The following is a 21,960-nucleotide window of genomic DNA, read 5'->3' as shown; positions in this document are numbered from 1 at the left end:
GGTGCTGTGGTCGTTCGAGACATCTCGCCATGCTTGCATGGGTTGGGCTTATCTGTGTTTTGGATTGATGCGCTAACAACCCGGCAGTTTACTTTCTTCTTTTTCGAATTTCTTCTTCAAGAGCCATCTGTCTACTAAACTCGCAATCCTTCGTTCCGACGTCCCCCCTCTCGGGTCTACATTCTCTTGGTTGGCATTTTTTGCCCAGAAGACCTCACGTGCTGAATCACTTCGGCTGATACCCCGACTCTTTCCGCTCTACATCGCCATCTGGGCATTGGACTGTCTCCCACAAGTATCGGTATCCTGCATTCTTTACTTTTGGAGAAGAAAATAAGCATTCGCAAAGAAACAAGTCTTGGTACTTGGTCGAAATACTCGAAATTAGGCCTGTCGAACAGTGTTGCCTTTCCCAATCGATCATGAGTTCAAGCTCAATCAAGAACGGATCATCGTCGAGGTTGACCCAGGCGCCATCCAACCAGTCTCTGCTACTGGAGAAGGTGAATGCTAGGACATCGACCCCAGATTCCGAAGCGCTAGCAAGCTCCGAAGACGAAGGCGATCACCGCCACGAAGCATCTCAATCTCTTGCGCAGCCCGTGAAGCCTGTTCGCCGGGCCTCTTGGTTGAACGACACATCTGCACCTCTCAGCCGACCTCGGAAGGGATCATTTGCGAGCAATTCAATGTCTCCCACCACATCACACCCCAGCACCCCGTCCATCGAAACTGGGGCGAGTGCTTGGGGATCTCATTCTACTTCTTCCGTCATGGCCCGCGCCCCGGGCTCAAATTTCCCGTGGGGGACTGGCATCTGGAATAACGATCGTAAGGATCCACCGGCAAGACTCAGTGAAGTTCTTCCATCTCCCACTTCGACGGTCCCTCCTGGGGCAGGAAGCAACTCTTTCTTCGGGCCAGATCCTTCTGGCCTAACGCCAACTTCCTCTGCAGCTCGCGAACCGGGCACCAACTCGCAGATCCCCTTTCCCATTCCGCTCCACCCTACACCAAAAACTTACCGTTCGCAGTCGTATTCTGCTGGACAACTGGATCCCGAAATGTCACCCGGCTCTGGAATGAGCTCTTCCACCGTCATCGGCCGAGCCCGCTATCCTACTCTCCAACACCGACCATCACGGCCTAGCATGCTGAGTGAGATGGCGAGTGATGGAACCATGCTCGGAAAGGTCAAGGAGGTGGAAGACGATGACGACGAGAATTCCTCGGAATCGCTTCAAGGCTCGTTCCACCAGAGTGCAGAGTCCAAGACCATTGAAATGCTTGCGCGCGAGAATGCTATGCTCAGGCAACAACAACAACAGCAGCAGCAGCAGCAACAACAACAGCAGCAACAGCAGCAACAACAACAGCAGCAGTACGGTTCTAGAATTCGACAACGTGGCGCTCCCGGATCTTACCATGGCAACGGATACCCTCTTCGCGAGTATGTCCCTGAGGAGGGAGAATATGCTATCGATGAGCTCGACGAAACAAATGACGGCGAAGCCATGGCCAGACGAGCTACTGATAGGAGAATGAGCGAGTATGGTACCACCGGACCGTATCGCGGCCCTATGGGCTTTGAGCAACGCAAAGAAATGCCCTCCTTGAAAAAGGCTCTCTGGTCCAGCTCCCCGAGCTTCTTTGCAAACGACTTTTCTCAGAGCAGGCGCCACTCCTTCGCCAACATGCCCACACGACAGGGCTCCATCAGCTCGATTGCCGACTCTGTAGCTACGTTGGAGGCACCTAATCCTGATAATCAGCTCAACCAGGGGTACCCATCAGGATATTCAGACAACGCAGCTTTTGGAAGCTCAAGCAACGGTGAGTCTCGAGCCGAGACACTTAATCTGGGTAACAATATTGACAATCTTCTTGCAGCCAATTTCTTCCCCGGAAGCAGCAACATGGCTGGCTCTATCCCCTCGGCATTTGGCAACCCGTACATGTCCCAGTATGGAATGCACAACCAATTTGCGAATCGGCCACCGTCCCCTCATCGCAGCGTGTACAGTGTGGGCCAGCCAAGACACAACCAGCTTCTGCATGTCGTCCTATTCAAGTGTGCCAGGGCAGACGTGTTTTACATCCAGGAAGGTACCGGACTCACCGTTAAGCCTGGCGACTTGGTTATCGTAGAGGCCGATCGAGGCACTGACCTGGGAACCGTTGCACGCGACAATGTCGATTGGCAGACGGCCAAGGAGCTCAAGGAGCATTATGCAGAGGAGCAATACAAGTGGTTGATGATGTATTCCCAAAACGCTGCTGCTGCGCAGGAAGGCTCTGGTGCCGGCCTCTTGGCTTCGTCCAATGGCCTCCAGGGCAGCGCCATTGGCGGCATGGGACCGCCAAATCAACACCACATGCAGGAGCCAAGCGCCGGTGAGCTGCGTCCAAAGCTCATCAAGCGGCTTGCTCAGAACCACGAGATCCATTCTCTGCGGGATAAAGAAGGCCAAGAGGCCAAGGCAAAGAGAGTGTGCATGCAAAAGGTGAAGGAGCATGGCCTCAACATGGAAATCCTCGATGCTGAATTCCAAATGTGAGTTGCACTATGTTTTATGGTGTTAATGATATGTAAACTGACTGAAATCACTAGGGACTGGAAGAAGCTGACCTTCTACTACTTTGCCGATTCTTACATTAATTTCAACTCGCTTGTCACGGACCTCTTCAAGATCTACAAGACTCGCATCTGGATGTCTGCGATCAACCCGGCCTCATTTGCTAGTCCCACTCTGGGAATCCAGGCTCCTAGCGGAGTTGGACCAGGTGCCGTTGGCGTTGGCCGTGGTGCAAACGCAAATGAGCGTCGCCAGAATCCAGTCTCGCAACAGGAACAGCAATCCCAGGTCTTTGCAGGCGCCGCGCAAGGTAGGGGACTGCGATCTGGCTATGCTCAGCCTCAGCTGGCTGCGGATAGGCAGGCCCCTTCGGCCACCGGATTCCCACCTTCTAACTACGCATATGGGTCTGCTGGTGCCTTTGGAAATGCGCGAATGAATGGCGGTGCCTACACCTTGGGCATCAACCAGGGCATTGATCCCTTTGCCAGCGCCGGATTCCCTCAGTCGGGTGATCTGCAATCGATCCGCCAACGATTTCCTACCTCTCAAACTATGCCGTCTCCTGGGCCGCACTCCCAAGGCGTGACTGCAATCTCACCCTCCAACGAATGGACCGCTAGCTTCCAAGGTCTTTCGCTCAACACTCACTAAATCCAGGACGGCAGAAATTGGACGAATTATAGCATGATTAGACTACAACACTCGCTTTCTTATTTTTTGGGCGCTCCGATTGCTACACTCTTAAAGGATATTGAACGATAATGAAAGAACAAAAGAAGACAAAATATTTCTTTTCGCAGTATGCCTATCATCAGTTTTACTCTATTTTATTTTTTTTCGTCATCCGGCGGCGGCGGTGGCCATTTTGAAGACCACACGGGCGACACCGAGTTCGTGCTGGAAAGGAGCCTCAGTGCAAGGCTCCTCTCGACCGTCATTACCTCTTGAACATCTTTTTTGCTATATACACACATATATATACATATTATCCCTCTACGACTCTGGTACGGATTACGGGTTTGGCTACTGGACATGCGAGATCGAAGAATGGAGAATGGGTATGGTTTTGCTTTCGCTTCCATCGGCTGAGAATATAGACAGAGAGACCTGAGTTAACGCATGCATGCTGTAACTAATACACAATCAAAAAAGGGAAACGGATTGGGTATGGCTAATGTCATGTACGACAAGAAACTTGTTGATTTTTGTTTTTGTTTTCTTATTTCTTGATGCTTTTTTTTTCTCTTTTTTGTCGCTCTCTCTCGACAAATATTATTCTATTTTTATTAGTATTTTTACTTTTATTCTACAGAATCTGGACTGCATTAGTACTTGTTTGTATTTTGGGTTTGGGAAATTGTACGTTTGAGACAAAAATATGATTTGTTTTTGAGACTTAATTGACGATTGAGGGCATATATATTGTTTATTATTACATGTTTTAATGACTTTTGGAGTGACCACGTGCATGATCCGTCGCTGCTTTTGAGAGCTTAATTGAACAGAGGCTGGTAAGCATCGAAGGTGCGCTCAAGGGGGATGATTCACTTCACCACCACCTCTCTCTCTTTACATATGATGCCGTACTTATGAAGCATGTTCAAAGCGATTCGAATATTTTCTTTTTGGACGACGAATGCAAATGTACAGATGTACCGTACAAGGTACATTGTCATGTGGCTTCCTCAGGCGGTCATTATTCAACAGGAGGAAGGAGCGACATCAGTGTTCAACGACCTCTGCGTTTCAATCCTGCAGCAGCATTTCTTCTCTTTTCGCCAAATATCATCTTTTATCCGGTCAAAGGAAATATTCACTCACCAGCGTATTGAGCGGTAACTTTTGTTCTTTTATTATTGCGCATTTCTTCTTGCTTCTTTAGACTGAGATGCCGGCGAAGACGAGAAAGAGAAAGGCGTCTGAAGAAGGTAGTGGCTATGAGTGGGCTTGTGCGATTTAGTGTTGCACAGGTATAACTGACCTTGATGCTCTTAGAGGTGGATGAAGTTGAAGAAGTCCTTCAGCCTTCAAAGAAGACAGGTCGTGTGACACACAAGAAGCCGAAAGCAGGGCCCAGGTAAGATGGTGGCTTGAAATGATATGTGCGAGCTGGACTGGTATTAATCGATGCAAGCAGCAATAGAGCCGCCAATAGTACTTTAAAGAAATCAAAGTCGGCATCATCTTCTGCGAAGAATGCAAAGAGTGAGATTCGGCGAAATGCAGATAGCTTGCTCCGCATGATTGAGGACCAGTACAACAATGCCCAGTAAGTTTTTAAGAGCACATGTTTGAGTCTTATTAGATCCTAACAAGAAATAATGTTCTATAGATCTGGATTTACTGGAAACAATTCGTTGAGCTCCAAAATTTCTGCCATTCTGCAAGATGGTCTCGACACACAGAACGTTATACATCAAAAGTCGCTTGGTCGCATCAAAACCTTACAGCATACCCTAGATGAGTACGAAGCGGCGAATGGAGACTCGATCAAGGTGAGAAAGCCGACGGAAGGGGCCCAGTGGGAGCAAGACGCCAAAGATGTCACCAAGGTGGATAAAAAGGCGACGGATATTTTAATACAGACGCTCAATGGCTTGATTATTTCTGGAGAGCACGCCAAGTCGCTTCGATCACCACCACGCTCTGGTGATGATATCGAACAGGCTGCTTGGCGGTGGATAGAAGGCGGAATTCCACCCGCAGATGATACATGGGGATCGAGCGCACGAGAAACTTTGAAGGCTTTTGCGGGAGTTGCAAAGCTTCTTTTGTAATCTAAATAATCCGCACTTTAGGCGCATTTACATGCCATGTCTGGTGATTTGCTGCGGCATCTGGTAACAGACGTTTACACACACAGAGAGAATCTGATATGATTGGAAGCCCAATATTACTGGGTATTCGTTGGCTCCACACCCTCACCTTGTTACCTTGCGGTGAATTTTCATGCTCACCTGGATGACTCAGCACCTTGCCGTAGCTTAATTTTCCATCAAAAAATGGGCACGAGGGCTCTGAGGGGCAAGTCCTATCACGCTAGCACTAGAACAAGACTAGCGCATCGCTTAACCCACAAACAGGCCCTTGAATTTTCAATGTCGTTTTCGGTTTTGCAGCCTCCTCCTCCGAAATTTTGACATCCTCTTGATCAACCTCCTTCAACTAACCCTCGGCAGGAAAATTTCTGACCTCAAGCCGGTTCGTCCTCTCCCCCCTTCTCTCCCCTTGAGCAACATCAATTCTTTGTCTTCAATTGAGGAAAAAAAAGAAGAAGAACAATTTCGCAAAAAAGCTAACATCGTCGTCGTCGCCGCCGCTCAGCCAAAATGGGTGCCCTCAAGTATGTCGAAGAGCTCCAGAAGAAGAAGCAGTCCGACCTGGTCCGCTTCCTTCTCCGCGTGCGCTGCTGGGAAGTACGTTGCCACCACTCCGAATAGCTACACACAAACACACAAAATCCCGAGACGATGAAATATACGTTCTCCTTTGTGGACTTGGGCGGGCTGGATTTTGAGGTCGAGGCAGTTTTGGGAAAGACTTCATTGATGGGTCTAAAATTTTTCTCTACTCTCTTTTTCTGGCCGGTCCTCTTTTCCCAGTCCTGGGATGGGGATCTTGTGTCGAGGTTTTTTTCTTGGAATACAGAAAGAAAATCTTGCACTGCTGGTTCTTGGTTTTGCCTGAAAAACGGCAAAACTGGGATCACAGAAGAGAGACACCAAGAGAAAAATATGGACTCGTCTTTGTGATGTCCCCTTGCTGCCAACACCTTCACTTTCCCTCCCCTTGTCTTTGCTATACACTCGTTGAACATATGCTGAGAGTGCATCAATATAGTACCGTCAATTGAACGTTATCCACCGCGCCTCCCGCCCTTCGCGCCCCGACAAGGCCCGCCGTCTCGGCTACAAGGCCAAGCAGGGCTACGTTATCTACCGCGTGCGTGTCCGCCGTGGTGGCCGCAAGCGCCCTGCCCCCAAGGGTGCCACCTATGGTACGTTTTTCTTCTCTCTCTTGAGATCTCTTCTTCTTGACGGACTTTTTGTACTGACCGGGGGATCGTGTGTGATCAACAGGCAAGCCCACCAACCAGGGTATCAACCAGCTCAAGTACCAGCGCTCCCTCAAGGCCACCGCCGAGGAGCGTGTCGGCCGCCGCTGCGCCAACTTGCGCGTCCTCAACTCGTACTGGATCAACCAGGACTCCACCTACAAGTACTACGAGGTCATCCTGGTCGACCCCAGCCACAAGGCCATCCGCATCGACCCCCGCATCAACTGGATCGTCAACCCCGTCCACAAGCACCGCGAGGCCCGTGGCCTCACTGCCACCGGCAAGCGCTCCCGCGGCCTCAACAAGGGCCACCGCTACAACAAGACCACCGCCGGCCGCAGAAAGACCTGGAAGAGACACAACACCCTGTCCCTGTGGCGCTACAGGTAAACGCTCTCCGCCGGAAAGCGGAAGCGTTGATGATGGCCGAGGAGGCGTCGTGGCGGTCCTTCTGGGAGTGTTTCGCGCGAGTCCTCTGGTGTCTTCTTTGTTTGCGGCAGTTTCTTCTTGTTCGGAGTTATTTTGCCTGCAGAAAAGAATCGGCGTGTCTTAAGGGGGGAGAAGGGAGTGATGAAAAAAAAGGCCCAAGAGATGCTTCTTTGGTAGTTTTTAAAATGGAAATGGCATGACACTTTCCGATAATAACTCGGAACTGCGATGATATCTCTTTATTTTCTTTTTCCTTATGTAGAAAGCAATTGTGACACTTTCACGTTCATCATCATGTGCTCCCCCATTTTTCAGCCATCAATCAGGTGCTTTTCGTATACTCATTATGCAAACACTCCATATTCCCTCTTTCAACATCGTAGCAAAGCACATAAATCACAACCCATGATGATAACAAAGATGAGAGAGGCAAAAATCACATTCAATCCCAAACCCCACGTCAAATTTGAAAAAGAAAAAAAGCAAACGAAGTCTTATCTCTAAGTACAGTTTCAGAAGCTCAGACCCAACCTTATAAGACCCCCAAGGCAATAAAAAAGCCCAATGCCGCAGCTCCATCCAGAAAGCTGCTCAAGTCTTCCACCCCTTCAAATCAACCATAGTCAAAGCAACGAAGCTTCAACTGGTTCCGCCTCAGTTTGTCTGCTCTTCTCCCTCCCCTCCGCATCATACAAGCAAGCACCGTAACCCGCAGATATTTTCGAAGAGATGAAATAAAAAGAAACACGCAACAATGAAGAAAAAAAGAGACTAAGAAGAAATTATCCAGCTACCCCAGTTCTACGTAAATTCGCGACATTACCACTTCATTTCGCCCCCATAACCCAACCAGTTTGCCATGATCTTTTCCTTCCCACTTTAACCCTTATGAAGCTCCAGTATATAGAGTCCAATCTAGTAGTAGTTGGATCAGTCAGCTGCTCCCAATCGAATCGGGGAACTGGCTCCATGCAGTCAATCAGAAAATACAGGCCCCATTGGAAGACCCAGTAGAGTCTCCAAGTGTGGCATACAGTATCGTAGGCTCTGGACGTATAAAATGGCTGTCTGTCGTGATAAATGACCATTCTTGATCGTAGAACTGCGAACCGTAAAAGGAGATTTGAGAAAGCACATCAAATGACAATAGAAGAATCGAAGATGAGAAGAAGTAGAAAAGATTTGTTGTCGACGCCAGTATTGGCAACGACAGGGATGATCCAAGTACAGATACAGACGAGGTTTGGAGCGAGAGCTTGCCTGTCTTTTGCTCTCAGCTCAATGCAGCTTGGAGTACCGGATGGTGCGAACCCAGAAGCCCATTTCGACCCGTGTTTTTTTATGTTTGTTTTTTGTTCATAATGTACACACAAAGCATTACTGAAATGCTGTGCTGCTCAGATCTGGAGATGGCCGTTTCTGAAGGAATAACGCGTCCGGACTTGATGGGCTAGTGAAACAGAAGAAAGAAACGTGAATCGAAATAGAAATGTCATCATCATGACAGTGTCATCACCATGCCGCATGAAGTCGTATTCCACTGAAATGGCCGTGAGTGAATAAAAGAAGAAGAAAAGCACAAGCGGCCGAAGCGTCATTTTACAGGCAAATGGTCGAAATAAGAGGATCCAAATAGTTTACACCCAGCGTGCCTCGCCGGCATCCACCGACGTGTTGGAGGAATGTCCCTGGCTATAGCTGCCAGACATCATTTGGTTAAACTGGGGAGGCTGGACAGGGCCGCCCGAGCTGGTGGTTGAAGAAGTTGTCGGCATCGAGACGCTGCTAGTGAAAGGAGGAGGTGCCTGCTGGCGTATGCCTTGGCTTCCAACACTAGGCGTTGCTCCATTGGTATTGTTGCCGTTCGTAGGCAGCACAGGAGTACCAGAGAGACCTCGGTTGTGGCTTGGTCGTAGCGGGATCTGCCCTTGTGTGTTGTCGGCAGGCGTGACTTGTCCGCTTGAGGCAGCACTTCCGCGGTTATCGTAGGCGGCAATTTTGGCTTGGATACGGCGTCCATAAGGAGTTGTGCGAACCTGTGGAAGGACTGGACGAATGGCCTCGACAAGGCGATATTTCTGATGAGGAGTAGAGAAGTCAAGAGCCGTCTGGATAACGTAGTTGGCAAACGAATCACGGAGGAATCGTTCCATCTCATTGAGTATTTCCTCGACAATCATGTCCTTGGAAGCAGGCTGAGCGCAGCGCAAGCACTTCTCAATAACATTGGAGCTGAATTTGTGCCGGGAGAGCTGGCTGATACAGCCTTGGAATGTGGCAACGATAGGCTCGGTGAAGGTAGGCTCGTTCAGGTCGATGATGTACTGGACAACATAGTTTCCAAACGGGTCTTGCACTAGGATGCGTGCATGCTCGGTGATGCGCTGAATCAGCCAGAGCTTCTGCTGGCCAGTTGCGTGATCGATACAGCGCTGGAGCACACAGCAACCATGCCGATGAGTTCCAACCTCGACACAGTTGTTACCGACGGCATCAAAGATGAACTGCGCGTCAGAAGCGGTGAGCTTGTTAAGGCACTTCTGGATGACGTGGTTGCCGTTCAGGTCTTGGATGAGTTCCACAACTCGGAAGCGGAGAGCCTCGATGATGAGATGAACCTGCTGAGGAGTACTAACATACTCAATCATCTTCTGGAGGGCCCTTGTTCCATGTTGGTTGAGAGCGATGCGCACCATGTCTTTGGACGCGTTCTGGATCAAGACAGTTCTTTCGTCGTCATTGCAAAACTCGAGGAGCTTTTGGCACAAATAATTACCAAACGGATCCGTCATGAGCTCGATGACATGCTGATTGGTCTCGAGCCAAATCATGTGAACTTGATCGCCTTCGCGCTCCTCCAGCTTCTTTTGGAGATAGCGGCAGCCGTGCTGATCCTTGCACAGCTCGTAAATCTGGCCTCGGAATGACTCTAGCGGCATGTTCTGATACCGAGACATTGCTATAGACAAAAAATTAGCACAGGAAATAGGAGGAGGGAAAGATAAACCTGCAGTTGCTGTCCAACGCACCTTCATTGTCAAGTTGTCGACGATGTTGGATGACACGAGCCTGACTATCGCGAGGTTGACCATTCTGAGGATATGGCACGTTGCCGTAGGGAGAGTAACTCTGAGGAGAGTAGGCATTGCCATTACCAGCGCCGTTGAGGTTCATCTGCTGCATCCCAGTAGAGAGCGAGTGAGCCCCGTACGAAGGTGGAGAGGTAGTGCTCGGAGATGTGTAACCATTTGGCTGGTAGAAGCCACCGCCAGAGGAAGTTGCAGGTGCAGTGGCGTGCGGCGTTGCAGTATGAGGAGCCGCAGTGGCCATGGTTGGTCCGAATGGAGCAGCACTTGCTTGGAGGGCTGAGTTGATGGATGGAAACACACCAGCCTGCTCACGGTTGGCGTTGATACCATTGTCGTTGGACAACTCGCGAGCATGGCGGATTGGCATTGCTCCAGCGGGAATGCGACCGATGCTGGCATTGTGGTTATGGAAGTGCTGCTGAGCGTGGTTATTGGCGCTACCGTTCAAGAGAGAAGACCCAGCAGGGTTCTTGACCGTAGGTATATCGTTGGCAGAATAAGAACTCTGGAGTTTGGGGGGCGCGTGGATCGCCTGGGAACCACCAGAGGTCTCATTCGAGCTTTCCGAGATATACTTAAGGTCAAGAGAATGACGAATGGACGAAGGGCGGCTTCCAATGTTGCCAGCATCGCCAGTCTGGCTGGTGGAGAGGCCATTGATGGCTGACATGCTGTGCTGGGTGCGATGCCGGTTTACGCTGGTTCTCCAATTATGAGAAGCCCGCGCTTCAGGGTTGGGTGAGGGCGATAGAGCAAGATCAAGAGCGGCAGACGATGCTGATAGCTAAAGAGAGAATGGTGAGATTAGCAAGGTCGAAAGTCAATGATGAGAAAAACCCTCTAAACAAATCACAGATCAAAGTTGGGTTGGATGAAGGTGGGGCAGGAGAGGAAGAGAAGAAGAGAGATTGTACAGAAGGAGAGGATGAAAGAAGAGGAGAGTAGGAGGGGAAAAGAGGGAAAAGAAGAGAACGGGAGAGAGAGGAGAGTTGCAAACGCAAATCCGTGCCGAGTGGGTAAGTAACAAAGGAGAGAAGCACTGCCAGCTGCCAAGCGCTAACTGACAGCCGTAAGAAGCTGGTGGGTATAAAAAAAGGGCATAGAGAACATGGCAGGGAAAATCTTCTTTCCTTCTCCAACCGAGATACATTGCAAGAGTGAAACAACAAAGGATGGCTTACAATTTGATCGTCGCGGCGAACAAGCGTGGGAAAGCTGTCGTCAGGAGTGTGTCCCCTTGGTAGGTGGTTGGGCTCGTCGTCGCCGAACAAGAACCTTGTGGTGTTGGTCTGATCAAGGTTTAGATCGTAAAATCCATTCCTTGTCCGAGTGACGGGCATTGAGTATCTGTTCGTTCTTCTATTATCAAAGGTTGGGTCAGCAATTGTGTCAACTTATCCAGCTGTAAGCAAAGCTAAGCAAAGCAATCGCGCAGCTTGGTATGCAAGATGGCGGTGGGAGGCGTGCGCGCATGCAGTCGACTCTGCTCAACGCAAGAGCTACATCAAGAGCCCGATCCCGGATGCCGACTAACAGTGCCAAACAAAATGCCCGCAGTCCATTGTCAAGCAAGCCGCTCTTCATGTGCGCTGGCGATTCTGATAAACACCGGCCCCATTCATGCAACCCAGAGCAAACGATTACGCGCCCATCAAGCAGCAAATTATTCCAAGAGACAACATCAATAGGGCTCTCTACTTACGAATTGGTCGCCCTGTGGCTGCTTGGGTCCTGGCGAACAGCCTCTTCCTTGTCATCATCGTCGCTGTTCCGGCGCGTAGTAGGGACGGATCGTGATGGCATTTGGTTGTCGTCGAACCCGTATCGCTGCTGGAACACGCCTGTGGTGCCGGGAGGCGGAGAAGTCAAAAGCGATCCGGAGCGCGCTGGTCGATTAAACATGGCCGCGGGCGAGGTCAAGCTTGAGGTAGAGTAGCGGTTTGGCCGCGAGAATATGCCAGGGAAGCCATTGTTGGTGCTGGTGTTTCGATACTCGGGAGGCGTTGTCGGTTCGGATTGGTGCCCGGCGAATCTATTCATGTCTTCTTCCATCTGCGCCAGCTCTAGGGCCTCCCGTCGCTGTTGTTGGTCTAGTTTTTGCATCTCGACTTCAAAGCGCCGCCTCTGTTCTCGGATCCTCTCATATTCTTGCTTTTTCTTCTCTATCTAAAAACGAGGAGATTTAGAGTCAGCCAGGCTTCGCAAATTCAACCCTCTTCCTTGCTTCCAAGGGTTTGCCGCGTCCGAATCTAACGGCGCCGGCCGAAACTGGGTGAAGGGGGTGGATGAGAGGGTTTTGCGGCCGAAAGCCATCAAGTTGGAGCAAGGGGGGCACCTACCAATTGGACTTTATGCAATGCCTGCTTCGCATACAGTCAGCCAGCCAATCTCGCATACAAATAGAAAGAGAGCTCCCAGTCTGCGCAGCGAGCAGCGACAAGCAAGGGGTTCTCAGTCAGAACTCTGCGACTCACGTTATTATAATCTTGAGCTGCGTCGGGCACGCGGGGGGGAGATGCCAAGGAGTTCATGGAAGACATTGTCGGTACACGCCCCGAGTCGGTCGTAAAGCGGCGAGGCAGGGCGGAGCGCAGATCGTGATTCGCAGGCTGTTGTTGAGGGATGCGAGCGGCGCCGCGAGGAGGTGAGACAAGCGGGTTGATGGACTGCTCGTTCCTCGGCGGCTGCTGAGGGCGGAAGCGCAGATCTTCCATGTTGGGACGGAGGGAAACGAGGCGAAGGACGGACAGGAATCGTACAGGCCGAATTGGCAGCGCTCGGAACGTCTATCTCGCTGCAGACATGAAGCAGGCAGGGGAAAGTCAGCAAGCTTGTCGTTGTGGACGACGAAGTTAGGGCCAGGCACAAGCCGGCGACGCTGGAGGCGGGGTGGGATAGGGTCAAGGGATTGGACAGTTGACGAGACAAGATGCTCGGTGTTGCAGCCAAGGACAAGGATGAGCCGGTGGATGCCCAGATGGTCTGGGCTGGACTGGGGCCAGCGCGCCAGGCAGGGGTCTGCGTCCAGTTCCCACACGTTGTGCTGCAGGAAGATCAGAGACTCGTTGAGGCCGAGTCGTCATCGCCTGTCTGCCAGCTCAGCATCACGTTGGTGTTGGGTGAGCGAGGCCAAGACCAAGGCCACAGCCAAAGCCACGGGCCTGAGCCTGAGCCAAATCCAAAAGCCACGAGCTAAGGCCCAGCCACGAACCGCCAGTGTATAGAACAGAGGCGTCCAGGGCTGGTGCTACTGCCTGAGAGCAGCAGTTGCTCGTGTACTCCAGCATGGATGGCAAAACGTGCTCGTGCTCGTGCTCTTCGTCTCCCGCATTCCCTTGATAGCGTCTTGGTTGTACGAAGCACCCAGGGCTGAGTGTCGGGTCCAAAGAGCAGGGACAGCAGCAGGAAGCTAGCAACGCCATAACGGCCCGCATCTCTTTTGTTTTCGACTTGAATCTTTTGACCAGCTCTTTGTCCGGAGAGGAGATGATGAAGAAAAAACAGACCAGTCCATCATATCTTGAAACCGCCGCCAGAAAACAGACATCGCCGGCGAAAGGAGGAGAGAAGGGGAAAATGCACGACCAACGGAATTGATGTCATAGATATAACACTGATGGCATACGTACCTTGCTGCTTGCAATGGACTAAATAAGACAGTACAAGCGAAAGAATTAATCGTACACAACGTCGGCAATCGATCTGTCGATGGACATAAGATGGAGCGGATAGACAGAGGACGAGGAAAGCGGGTGGCCTCAATGCCGCCCGGAAGGGAAATTGAACAAGAAACAGGAATAGTACAACACAAGAAAAGAAGGTATTGAGATAAGTTATACAAAAAGGGAACAGCCTCAGAAGCTCACGAGGATGGCGATCTGAACTCGGTTCCTCCGTATAATACAAGTCGGGGAGAGAGGGTGAGAGTGGGCGTGGGGAAGAGAAGAGAGACAGTGAGAGAATGTGTCTGAGGCACGGAATTCGAGAGAGAGGACATGAAACTATTTGATGGATGGATTTTCTGGGGATCCTGATTTAGGCAAGTGGCGGAGGTCATGACTACTCAGTGCTATTGGACTGAGCTGGAACCTGGAAGGCTCAACTCCTGGGCATGCTAGAGCGCTGCTAGAGGCCCTGAGGTGGCCGGTGGACAGGGCAGGTTTAGTGAGCGCAGGAGGCGGCGCCACTGGGCTACAGCGCCAATCAGGCCGCGGCGTCGTTGTTATGCCGGTGAAGAGAAACGATCCATCGATTGAGCCTGAGGTACTCCGTACTTGGTAATTGGTACACATACGAGTACTTGTACACTCGTGTTGGAATTGCCTTGCTTTCTACGTGGCTGTGGTCTCTCGGGGCGAGGCAGCAATGCGGCGGTCTAGTTGTCTCCGGTGTAATCTGGGTGTAAAGGGTGTACCGTATGTGCCAGCGTCTGTCTACCTTCTTCTTAGGCCTCGAATAGTATACCAGCCTATCATTACGCGGCTGAACTCATTAGTAGCACATGGACCGCTGAGTGCCGTGCAAAAAGGCGTAATTCTCCGGCCTTTGCTAATTGAGATTGGATTTGCTTCCAGATTTAATTTCATTGATTGCTCTGCTCCTCCACTTGGCTCGTTTAAGGTTTTGCTGGACTCAGGGGAAATCCGAAGCCCTCGGAGGCGATACTAATGGGAGAAAAAAATTTGGCCGAGTCGAGTTCGTTCTGGGATGGCTTTAGCGCAAGACCTGCCAGAAGGGGGATTGACTCGGGACAAGTGGCTGTCACCCTCCCATGGATGGATGGATAAAGAAGAAAGACAGCAATTGAGCCATCACATACAATAGAATAGCCAGTGCTCCCTACAAGTACATGCAGCATACGGTCGTGTCGTGTCGTGTATGTAGTTGGAGTGCATTTGGAGCCCCAGCTGTACGGATACCTGTACTTATGTGGTACATGCGTTTCAAGACAAGCGAGGCAGAGTGCCGGGCTCTGCAGCCATCTCAATGTCCAATGGTTTGCATGTACTGTACATGTACATACATGCATGTTGTAGGGTAATGGATATCGTGGCAGCTGTATGTCATCTGCACGGATGAGTTGTTTGCAACTCAAGTGCGTCTTCATTGCATGCTGACGCATTGTCGAGGCAGACGAGACACGCTGTTAGTACATGTACCTGGATCAAGATCAAGCATCGAGATAACTGGGAGGTGGCATCACAGCGAATTGGCCAATTCCAACGCTCCCAATGTACAGGTACCGACTGGCATGGCCAAGCAAAGGAGCGGAACACCGGATACACGCTTGCGAACCTGGGGAAATGCACCTCAGGCGAGTTTATCCAGCAAGATGCTGCTCTTCAAAGGTACCAAGGCGCCAGCCCCTCGTATATATTGCCGACTATAGGTGGCTACAAGGTAGTAATACTAGTAGGTAATAAGCCGCCGGCATTCAAGCCCAACAAACAACTTGGGCTTTCAATTGCCAATTACCAATTGGCAGCCAAGATGACCTCCTCACCTTAACCTGGAACGCCACTTGCCGACGTGCTCTCGAGCTGCTGCAATTGGACGCTCAAGATCCCGGCCGCATAAACGCATTGGTCTATCGGAATTATGAGACCTTCATGGAGATAGTCAGAGCCAGTGCTTGTGCTACTGAGGAGTTTAGCAAGGCCGGAATCGCATCGGCAGTGGTGGCAACGGTCTGAACAGCAAGCCAGCATCCGATAGAGCTGCTAACCTGAAGGATCACCAACCAGTATCCATGCCGTTTTGGATCCCCCGCCTGCCCCTCATGGCTAGATGCATGAATAGTGCGTGTGCTGTTATATGAATTGTCCAACTAGATTCGTAGGCACCAGCTTAATATGTAACGAGTAGCAAGGGACGACGGAGTAGAGGGGCCGGTTTGTTCTGTTAAAAGGCACACTGGCTGGTGTGAGCCAGAAGAGCGACATGCGTGTGTCCAAGGCTGTCCCATGGGCAGATAGCATATAACAGATAGTCAGCAGTTACGACTGGTACGGCCTCACGCTTGACAACCTGATTTTTAGGAGATGACGCCTGCTGGATCTCAGTTCCATGGTCATGAGTATCAATGCGTTAAGCTCTTGCAGCATCTCACAGTGTTGAATGTTTGGGAGGCTGAGCCGAGAGTACCTTGCATGGCTTAATCTGACCCCGCCTCATAGCCTTTCTAACAAACAGAGATAAGTCGACTGGTACCTGAATTCTCAAAGTCCAAAATCCAAGGTTCAAAGTCTGTCTTCACATTGTGGACTATTTTACACGCCTCGCTCCGCCTCCAGGCGTATTAGCAGGCTATCTTCGTGTAAAAGTCGGTGAGGGGTCGAAAGAAGTTGCATCTCAGTCGGTACTCGTGAGCCTCAGCCTCATCATCACCCTAAAGAGCCTCGCCATGCTGATCTTAAAAAAAAAAAAAAAAAGGTTCGGCAGCTGGCTAAATGATTACTCCAGGGTATCACTTCCAAGTTTGTAGGCACTTGTTGAGCTCAATGTTACCCACTACCAAGATTATATAGACGTTGCCTTCACTATTCAAGTAACTTCTACCTCCAGAATTACCTGGGAGGCACCTACCCGGACTAAACTGCCATGTGATGCATCGATATTTCCAAGCCTCAGCTGCATTTTCCAAGTTAACCATCCCAAGAATTTTACATTTGTTTTCAAACTTTTCTTCTTTTTTCTTCTTTGGCTTCTGCTTACATATCCGCTCCCTGGCAAACCCGCTAAATAAGTCGCAGGTGCGACTCATTCGCGCAGCCAGACCCATCCAAACGCCGGCAAGCGACTCGTCATTGCGGGCGACAAAAATCGGAGAACCCTCATTCCGTATTACTCGCTCTTACGCCCCTTGCGCAATGACGAGACGATCCAAGAACAAAAGCATCATCTGCCTTTTATCTATCTAAGGGTACGGAGACTTCTAATAATGAGAAGCACACCATCGCAAAGATTGGAAGCCTGCCTTGAATGTTCCACAAAGCGGTTGATGCGGGTAACCCCGACTGCTGAAACCCAAGCGCCTCTTCCGACACTCTTGATATGCGAACCATTTGAGCGTGGCTCAACGTCAGGTCCAAATCTAGGCCCCCACTCGGCTAGCCAACGATCACTTTGTTGCGCGCTAAAGTTGATGGGAGAGGCAAGGGAACGAGGGGCCCTGATATCCTGGTCTGGCATCCCGGTCGGATCTGGCTGCTGACTTGATGGCATTGGAAGGTCGCTCGCCAACCAGACACAGGGGCCGGACAGTTGCACGTCTTGGAAAATGCCCTATCCGGACTCGAGCCAGGCACGTGTGCGCAGCTGGATGGTTGGCTGAAGCTCTGCTCTGTGTCCGTACCTATGAAGGCTTGCTCTGGCCATGGAGGCTGAACTCTCTCTGGGGAGGGCCATCGTGGCAGCAAATATGCATGTATGTATGTATGTGGTGCATGCGTTCTCTGTTCATGCGTAACAGACAGCTTTTCCAGTTGCTAGTACCATCTAGCAGCTCTGGCAAACTACGCTTACCTAGTGAACTACCACAGACACCGTAAGCACATGCATGAGCACAAGCACGAGCACGAGCACAAGAGAAGGGACCGCAGCGACAGTCGACGCTGAGTCTGTGCGCTCACATCAGGCCAAGCCTCCAAAAACGGCGCTGGCATTTGATACATGTATAGAATTACGAGAGGCCTTCAGTTGGACGTGCGGGGTCGCAAGGAAAGCTCCTCAACCTCGACTTGTCACGCATTTCTGAGGCCTTTCGTTGGCCGAGATAGCCGCCTCCTGCCTCTGTCGACCCGCAAGAGGCTGTTCTCGGTCTGTCTGCCCGACGCAATTTCGTCATCAGATGTGAGAGCTGAGCGGGCTAGGCTGGATTAAACCTAGAGATGGATCTACCAACATGATGCATCGCCTTAGATGCGGTTTAATTAAGCACCAAGGATCTGCTGCCCGGTCGTATGTACTACCGCAGTTTTACTTGCTGTTGATGGTTGACTCTACATAGGTATAGAGGTAAAGAAGCATGAAGTGTTGACCGTGCTAAAGCTTACAGGCAATCATCACACAAGTTACAAGCTATCTATCCATCAACCATCTCTCTACTACCAAACAAGCCCTCTCGTTATCGGCCCAAATAATGATTCGGATACTTTATATCTGGAGCAGCAAAAGCACTAGTTTGTCATTGGTGCGATGGTGACAACAAGTTGGGGGTGTGGACCACGTTTGGCATACCTGCCTGTACATGTGCATAAACGTTAATTAAAAATTGATGCCAGAGAGCCCAACGCGCAACAACAAAGACGCTCTATATGATTGTGATGATGAACCGGATGTCGGTTCTGTATACGAATGCTGGCTTCTCCTGAGAAGAAATCATTGTGAGACGAGTGTTGGGATATGAGAGCGATCAAGAGAGACGGTAATCTCAAGTATGCAAGTGTACTGATTTGTTGGATGTCAACATGGGTAACATGGACGTGCCTGAGCTGACGAGGAGATACAAAACTTGGTGATACACCACTTGAACCACTTGACACGCCACTCCGCTTTATCTTTCCGGCGTCAATGGCAAGGTACATGTGCGTGTGGTGTCACTTATACCTAATGCCTCGACTAATCACTCTCCGCATGCTTTATCATGCTCTTCTAGCCGCTTTGGCTAGTTACTACTATCAGTGACATGATCGGAGTGAACAAGACACGATGGCCAGCACCTATTACTAACTCCGAGAGCAGTGTACATTGCCTTTTCGAATTCCCTTTTCGATGGATTTAGGCACGGAAACCCGTATCCAGATCCCTCATTACCAAATACCCGCGTTCTAAGAGGGCCGTCGGTTTTTGCCTAAGCAAGTATATATCCTGATTTGACGAATCCCTTTATCCGCCTTTTATCCCCCCTTTTAAAACGTGCCGCTGTTGCATCGGGAAGCTTCCGGTTATGCTGTTTTGGACGTCAAAGGGAATAAGCAATGGCTAGATGGTATATTTAGTCTACGTTTGCTTCGGACGTACGGCGTTTTCGAGGAAAATCTCTTCCGTTGGACCTAAATTGACATCTCGATGTTAGTAATATGTGACGGCCATTGTATCTTGTTTGTGTTTGGGTGGTTGATGGTGAACATGAAGCCACTGCAAGCAACGCGTGGACATGTGTACTGGAAGGAATTGAGGCGAATGCTGATTCCCTATCATCTGATGACCCAGTTACGAATACAATTAAGCAAAGTTTAGTAAAAGTTCTGTGGAGAGCATGATGTGTGAAGTAAATACGCTCTTTTATGATTGAGTTCACAAGATCCAGTATTTTTACTATTAATATTCGACCGATGACGGAAGGGGTATCCAGGGCTTAATGCCATGCTTCCTACAGATATAGAGCATTGAGTTCATTTGAACAAACCACTGAGCCAAAAGAGATAGACCGTGCTATTGCTTCGACCCCATACACAACGAGTTTATTATCTCTCTATTTGTATGCCCCACCCCTTATAGCCTTATTTCTGTTCCTATGCTCTTCTCCTTTTCCCCGATGGCACTTAGCCATCAAACCATTTGTTGGCTTCTTTACCACAACCGGTCGTGAGAGTTATGTCTCTCTTTGAAGCTCAAAATGCAAAAATTTTACACTCTGCACGCGACAGTAAAGAACAATGGATCTCAAAGATAACATTCCAGAAACTTTTTACGATTTCCATCTCGCTACTGACTTTGGCTCAAATGCCGTATATACCAGCACATGTATCATGTTTTATGGTTTCATCGAGTGAAAGAACATTATCAACATGGTTATAACTAGATTCAATCATGAAATAATGATAGTATGATACATAGATCTTGCTTATAGATTGGGTCGTTGCAATCCAATATCAGTAATCGTGATGTTATCATAACGGTGGCCGAAAACACTCCAGATCTGCCCCTAGTTTGCGTATTCCACACATGTTCCCAAACAAGACTTACGTGAATCTAATAGATTAATGACATGAATCTGGCTCATATCGGGTATAGTGAATCTATAGAACTAGGTGGGGTTATTTTCATCGACTTGCAAAGTATCTAACCGGCCTGATACACCGCAAGAGCGGCGACATGAGGATTGATAAGACTCAAGTTGTATGGCGTGACAGGGAGGTTTGTATCCGTCAGTGCGAGGAACATTGTCCCATTGATGGCCGGATCATGATCCCATGTCGACACATTGGGTTGGAACGTGAACGCCGTATTGCCTCGTCTGCTCACGTTGAGTAGTGGCGAGTATGTGACGTTCAGTTGCGATACCCAAGCCGCAAATCTGGGCCGTCTCACCGTGGTAGAAGTCACATAGCTGTTGTTTGGTCCAACCAACCGCCCCGGGTTGTCCCAGCGCAAGAAAACCTGGCGGCCCGGATATGAAAGAGGGATGCTGCGATTTTGGGTGATTGCTGGCGAGCAGTCTAGCGTCTTGTTGGTCGCGTTAAAGCAAAGCTGAGAACTGGAGATGTTTTTGGTAGACAAGGTGTTGGCCCAGCCGCCAGTCGTCTCGTTGAAAGCGGCAGAGGCATTGATGCGAGCTGGATTGGGCTGATTGAGGATATACAGCGCTGGGAAGTTCTGCCACACCAGTCTTGTCTGGTTTAATGGGCAACTTGAGATGTATGGCGCTAACAGAGACCATGCCCAGCTCTGGGGTATTCCAGGTGTATGCCATTCCGGCATGGGGAACTGCCCGCCGAACTGACGAAAGATGAGTTGCTGGCGAGCTTCAATCGTGATGCTCTGGAGCAGTAACTGGGCAGCCGGCCCCGAGTTCAAGTGCGGTAGAAAGCCGTAAACACCCGCTTCTCCCCACCGTGTAAGTTTTTGATTAAAATCGATGAATTCCCGGACATTGGAAACAGGATAGTTGTAAGTACACTGCTTAGGTGCCTGGGGACCGAGCATGTTGGTGAGAACAGTGGCATGTCCAATCTCCTGGTCGGCCATGTACTCAATGAGGAACCTGTCCTTGGCATTGATCCCGTTCGCCTCAAACTGTTTGGCCGTGAAATTCTTTAAACCCCAGTGAAACAAGTCGAGTTCTATCCATTCCTGGTAGAGAGCCAAGGCGAGTGACTGATAGTCGTAGTCACTTTGGACTCGGTATACTGGAGCAGAACCATTAGTCCCGATGCCGCCGTTGGGAGTAAACGGCGCAGGCTCGGGGCCATGAAGCTTGCCATCAGCTGTGTAATTGAATGACCCCGGAGCAGGAGGACGAGGGCGTATAGCAGAGGCTAAGACCGAAGTTGAGAGTGCACCGGTGGTAGTTGCTGGCGGTCCGGTATAGGGGCCATGAGAGGTAACATTGCTTTGAGTCACCACAGCTGGAGTCACAGTTTCAGCGGCAGAAAAGGTAGTTGTTGGAGTGTATTCTCTCGGGATAGCCTGGACTGGCAGCAGGTTCGAGAGGGCAAAAAGCCCGGCGCAATTGAGTTTCGCCTTGAAAATCATGATGGCTTCGTTTCTAACGCGAAGCAAACTGTTGTAAGAGTCAACATCAGAGCACTGCTGTTTGCATGTCTGAGAACATATGAAATTGTCGACTCCTTATATCTCCCTACAACCATTAATTCTCATTCACATGAAAATGTGCCGATACACCCGAAGCCTGTCACACTGCCACTCATTCAACGCGCGTGTCTACCATACTTCTCCAAATCCTCTCCACAACTCTCTCAACAAGCTCAGCCAAGATGACGTGTCTCTACCATATTATCAAAACATCAATATGAGGTGACAACGCCATGTTGTAATGCCGCCGTCATGGAGATCTCTGGTA

At 50.0% G+C, this 21,960-nt stretch overlaps 5 protein-coding genes across 5 annotated transcripts; 3 read left to right on the top strand and 2 right to left on the bottom strand.

The window, feature by feature from the left end:
* Positions 1 to 422: 422 nt before the first annotated feature.
* Positions 423 to 3,230, top strand: T069G_08461 (uncharacterized protein; the record flags this gene model as incomplete). Its single annotated transcript, XM_056175671.1, has 3 exons — positions 423 to 1,833; positions 1,891 to 2,554; positions 2,612 to 3,230. The coding sequence occupies 3 exons, from the start codon at positions 423 to 425 to the stop codon at positions 3,228 to 3,230; spliced, it is 2,694 nt and encodes an 897-aa protein (XP_056026620.1).
* A 1,237-nt stretch (positions 3,231 to 4,467) lies between these two features.
* Positions 4,468 to 5,356, top strand: T069G_08460 (uncharacterized protein; the record flags this gene model as incomplete). The annotated part of the gene is made up of 4 exons (XM_056175670.1): positions 4,468 to 4,507; positions 4,575 to 4,656; positions 4,735 to 4,848; positions 4,912 to 5,356. The coding sequence occupies 4 exons, from the start codon at positions 4,468 to 4,470 to the stop codon at positions 5,354 to 5,356; spliced, it is 681 nt and encodes a 226-aa protein (XP_056026619.1).
* A 552-nt stretch (positions 5,357 to 5,908) lies between these two features.
* T069G_08459 (ribosomal l15 domain-containing protein) lies at positions 5,909 to 7,026 on the top strand (the record flags this gene model as incomplete). The annotated part of the gene is made up of 3 exons (XM_056175669.1): positions 5,909 to 5,995; positions 6,420 to 6,576; positions 6,659 to 7,026. The coding sequence occupies 3 exons, from the start codon at positions 5,909 to 5,911 to the stop codon at positions 7,024 to 7,026; spliced, it is 612 nt and encodes a 203-aa protein (XP_056026618.1).
* A 1,676-nt stretch (positions 7,027 to 8,702) lies between these two features.
* T069G_08458 (pumilio-family RNA binding repeat domain-containing protein) lies at positions 8,703 to 12,868 on the bottom strand (the record flags this gene model as incomplete). The annotated part of the gene is made up of 6 exons (XM_056175668.1): positions 8,703 to 10,024; positions 10,095 to 10,938; positions 11,336 to 11,510; positions 11,857 to 12,320; positions 12,494 to 12,517; positions 12,629 to 12,868. 6 exons carry the CDS (start codon positions 12,866 to 12,868, stop codon positions 8,703 to 8,705), a joined length of 3,069 nt encoding a protein of 1,022 aa, XP_056026617.1.
* Positions 12,869 to 20,219: 7,351 nt separating this feature from the next.
* On the bottom strand, positions 20,220 to 21,632 carry T069G_08457 (ferritin-like domain-containing protein; the record flags this gene model as incomplete). The annotated part of the gene is made up of 2 exons (XM_056175667.1): positions 20,220 to 20,584; positions 20,672 to 21,632. The coding sequence occupies 2 exons, from the start codon at positions 21,630 to 21,632 to the stop codon at positions 20,220 to 20,222; spliced, it is 1,326 nt and encodes a 441-aa protein (XP_056026616.1).
* Between the last annotated feature and the right edge of the window lie 328 nt (positions 21,633 to 21,960).

Source organism: Trichoderma breve, chromosome 5 (genome assembly GCF_028502605.1).
Source record: "Trichoderma breve strain T069 chromosome 5, whole genome shotgun sequence".
NCBI classification, from domain to species: domain Eukaryota; kingdom Fungi; phylum Ascomycota; class Sordariomycetes; order Hypocreales; family Hypocreaceae; genus Trichoderma; species Trichoderma breve.
This window is presented reverse-complemented; position numbering and strand designations above follow the sequence as displayed.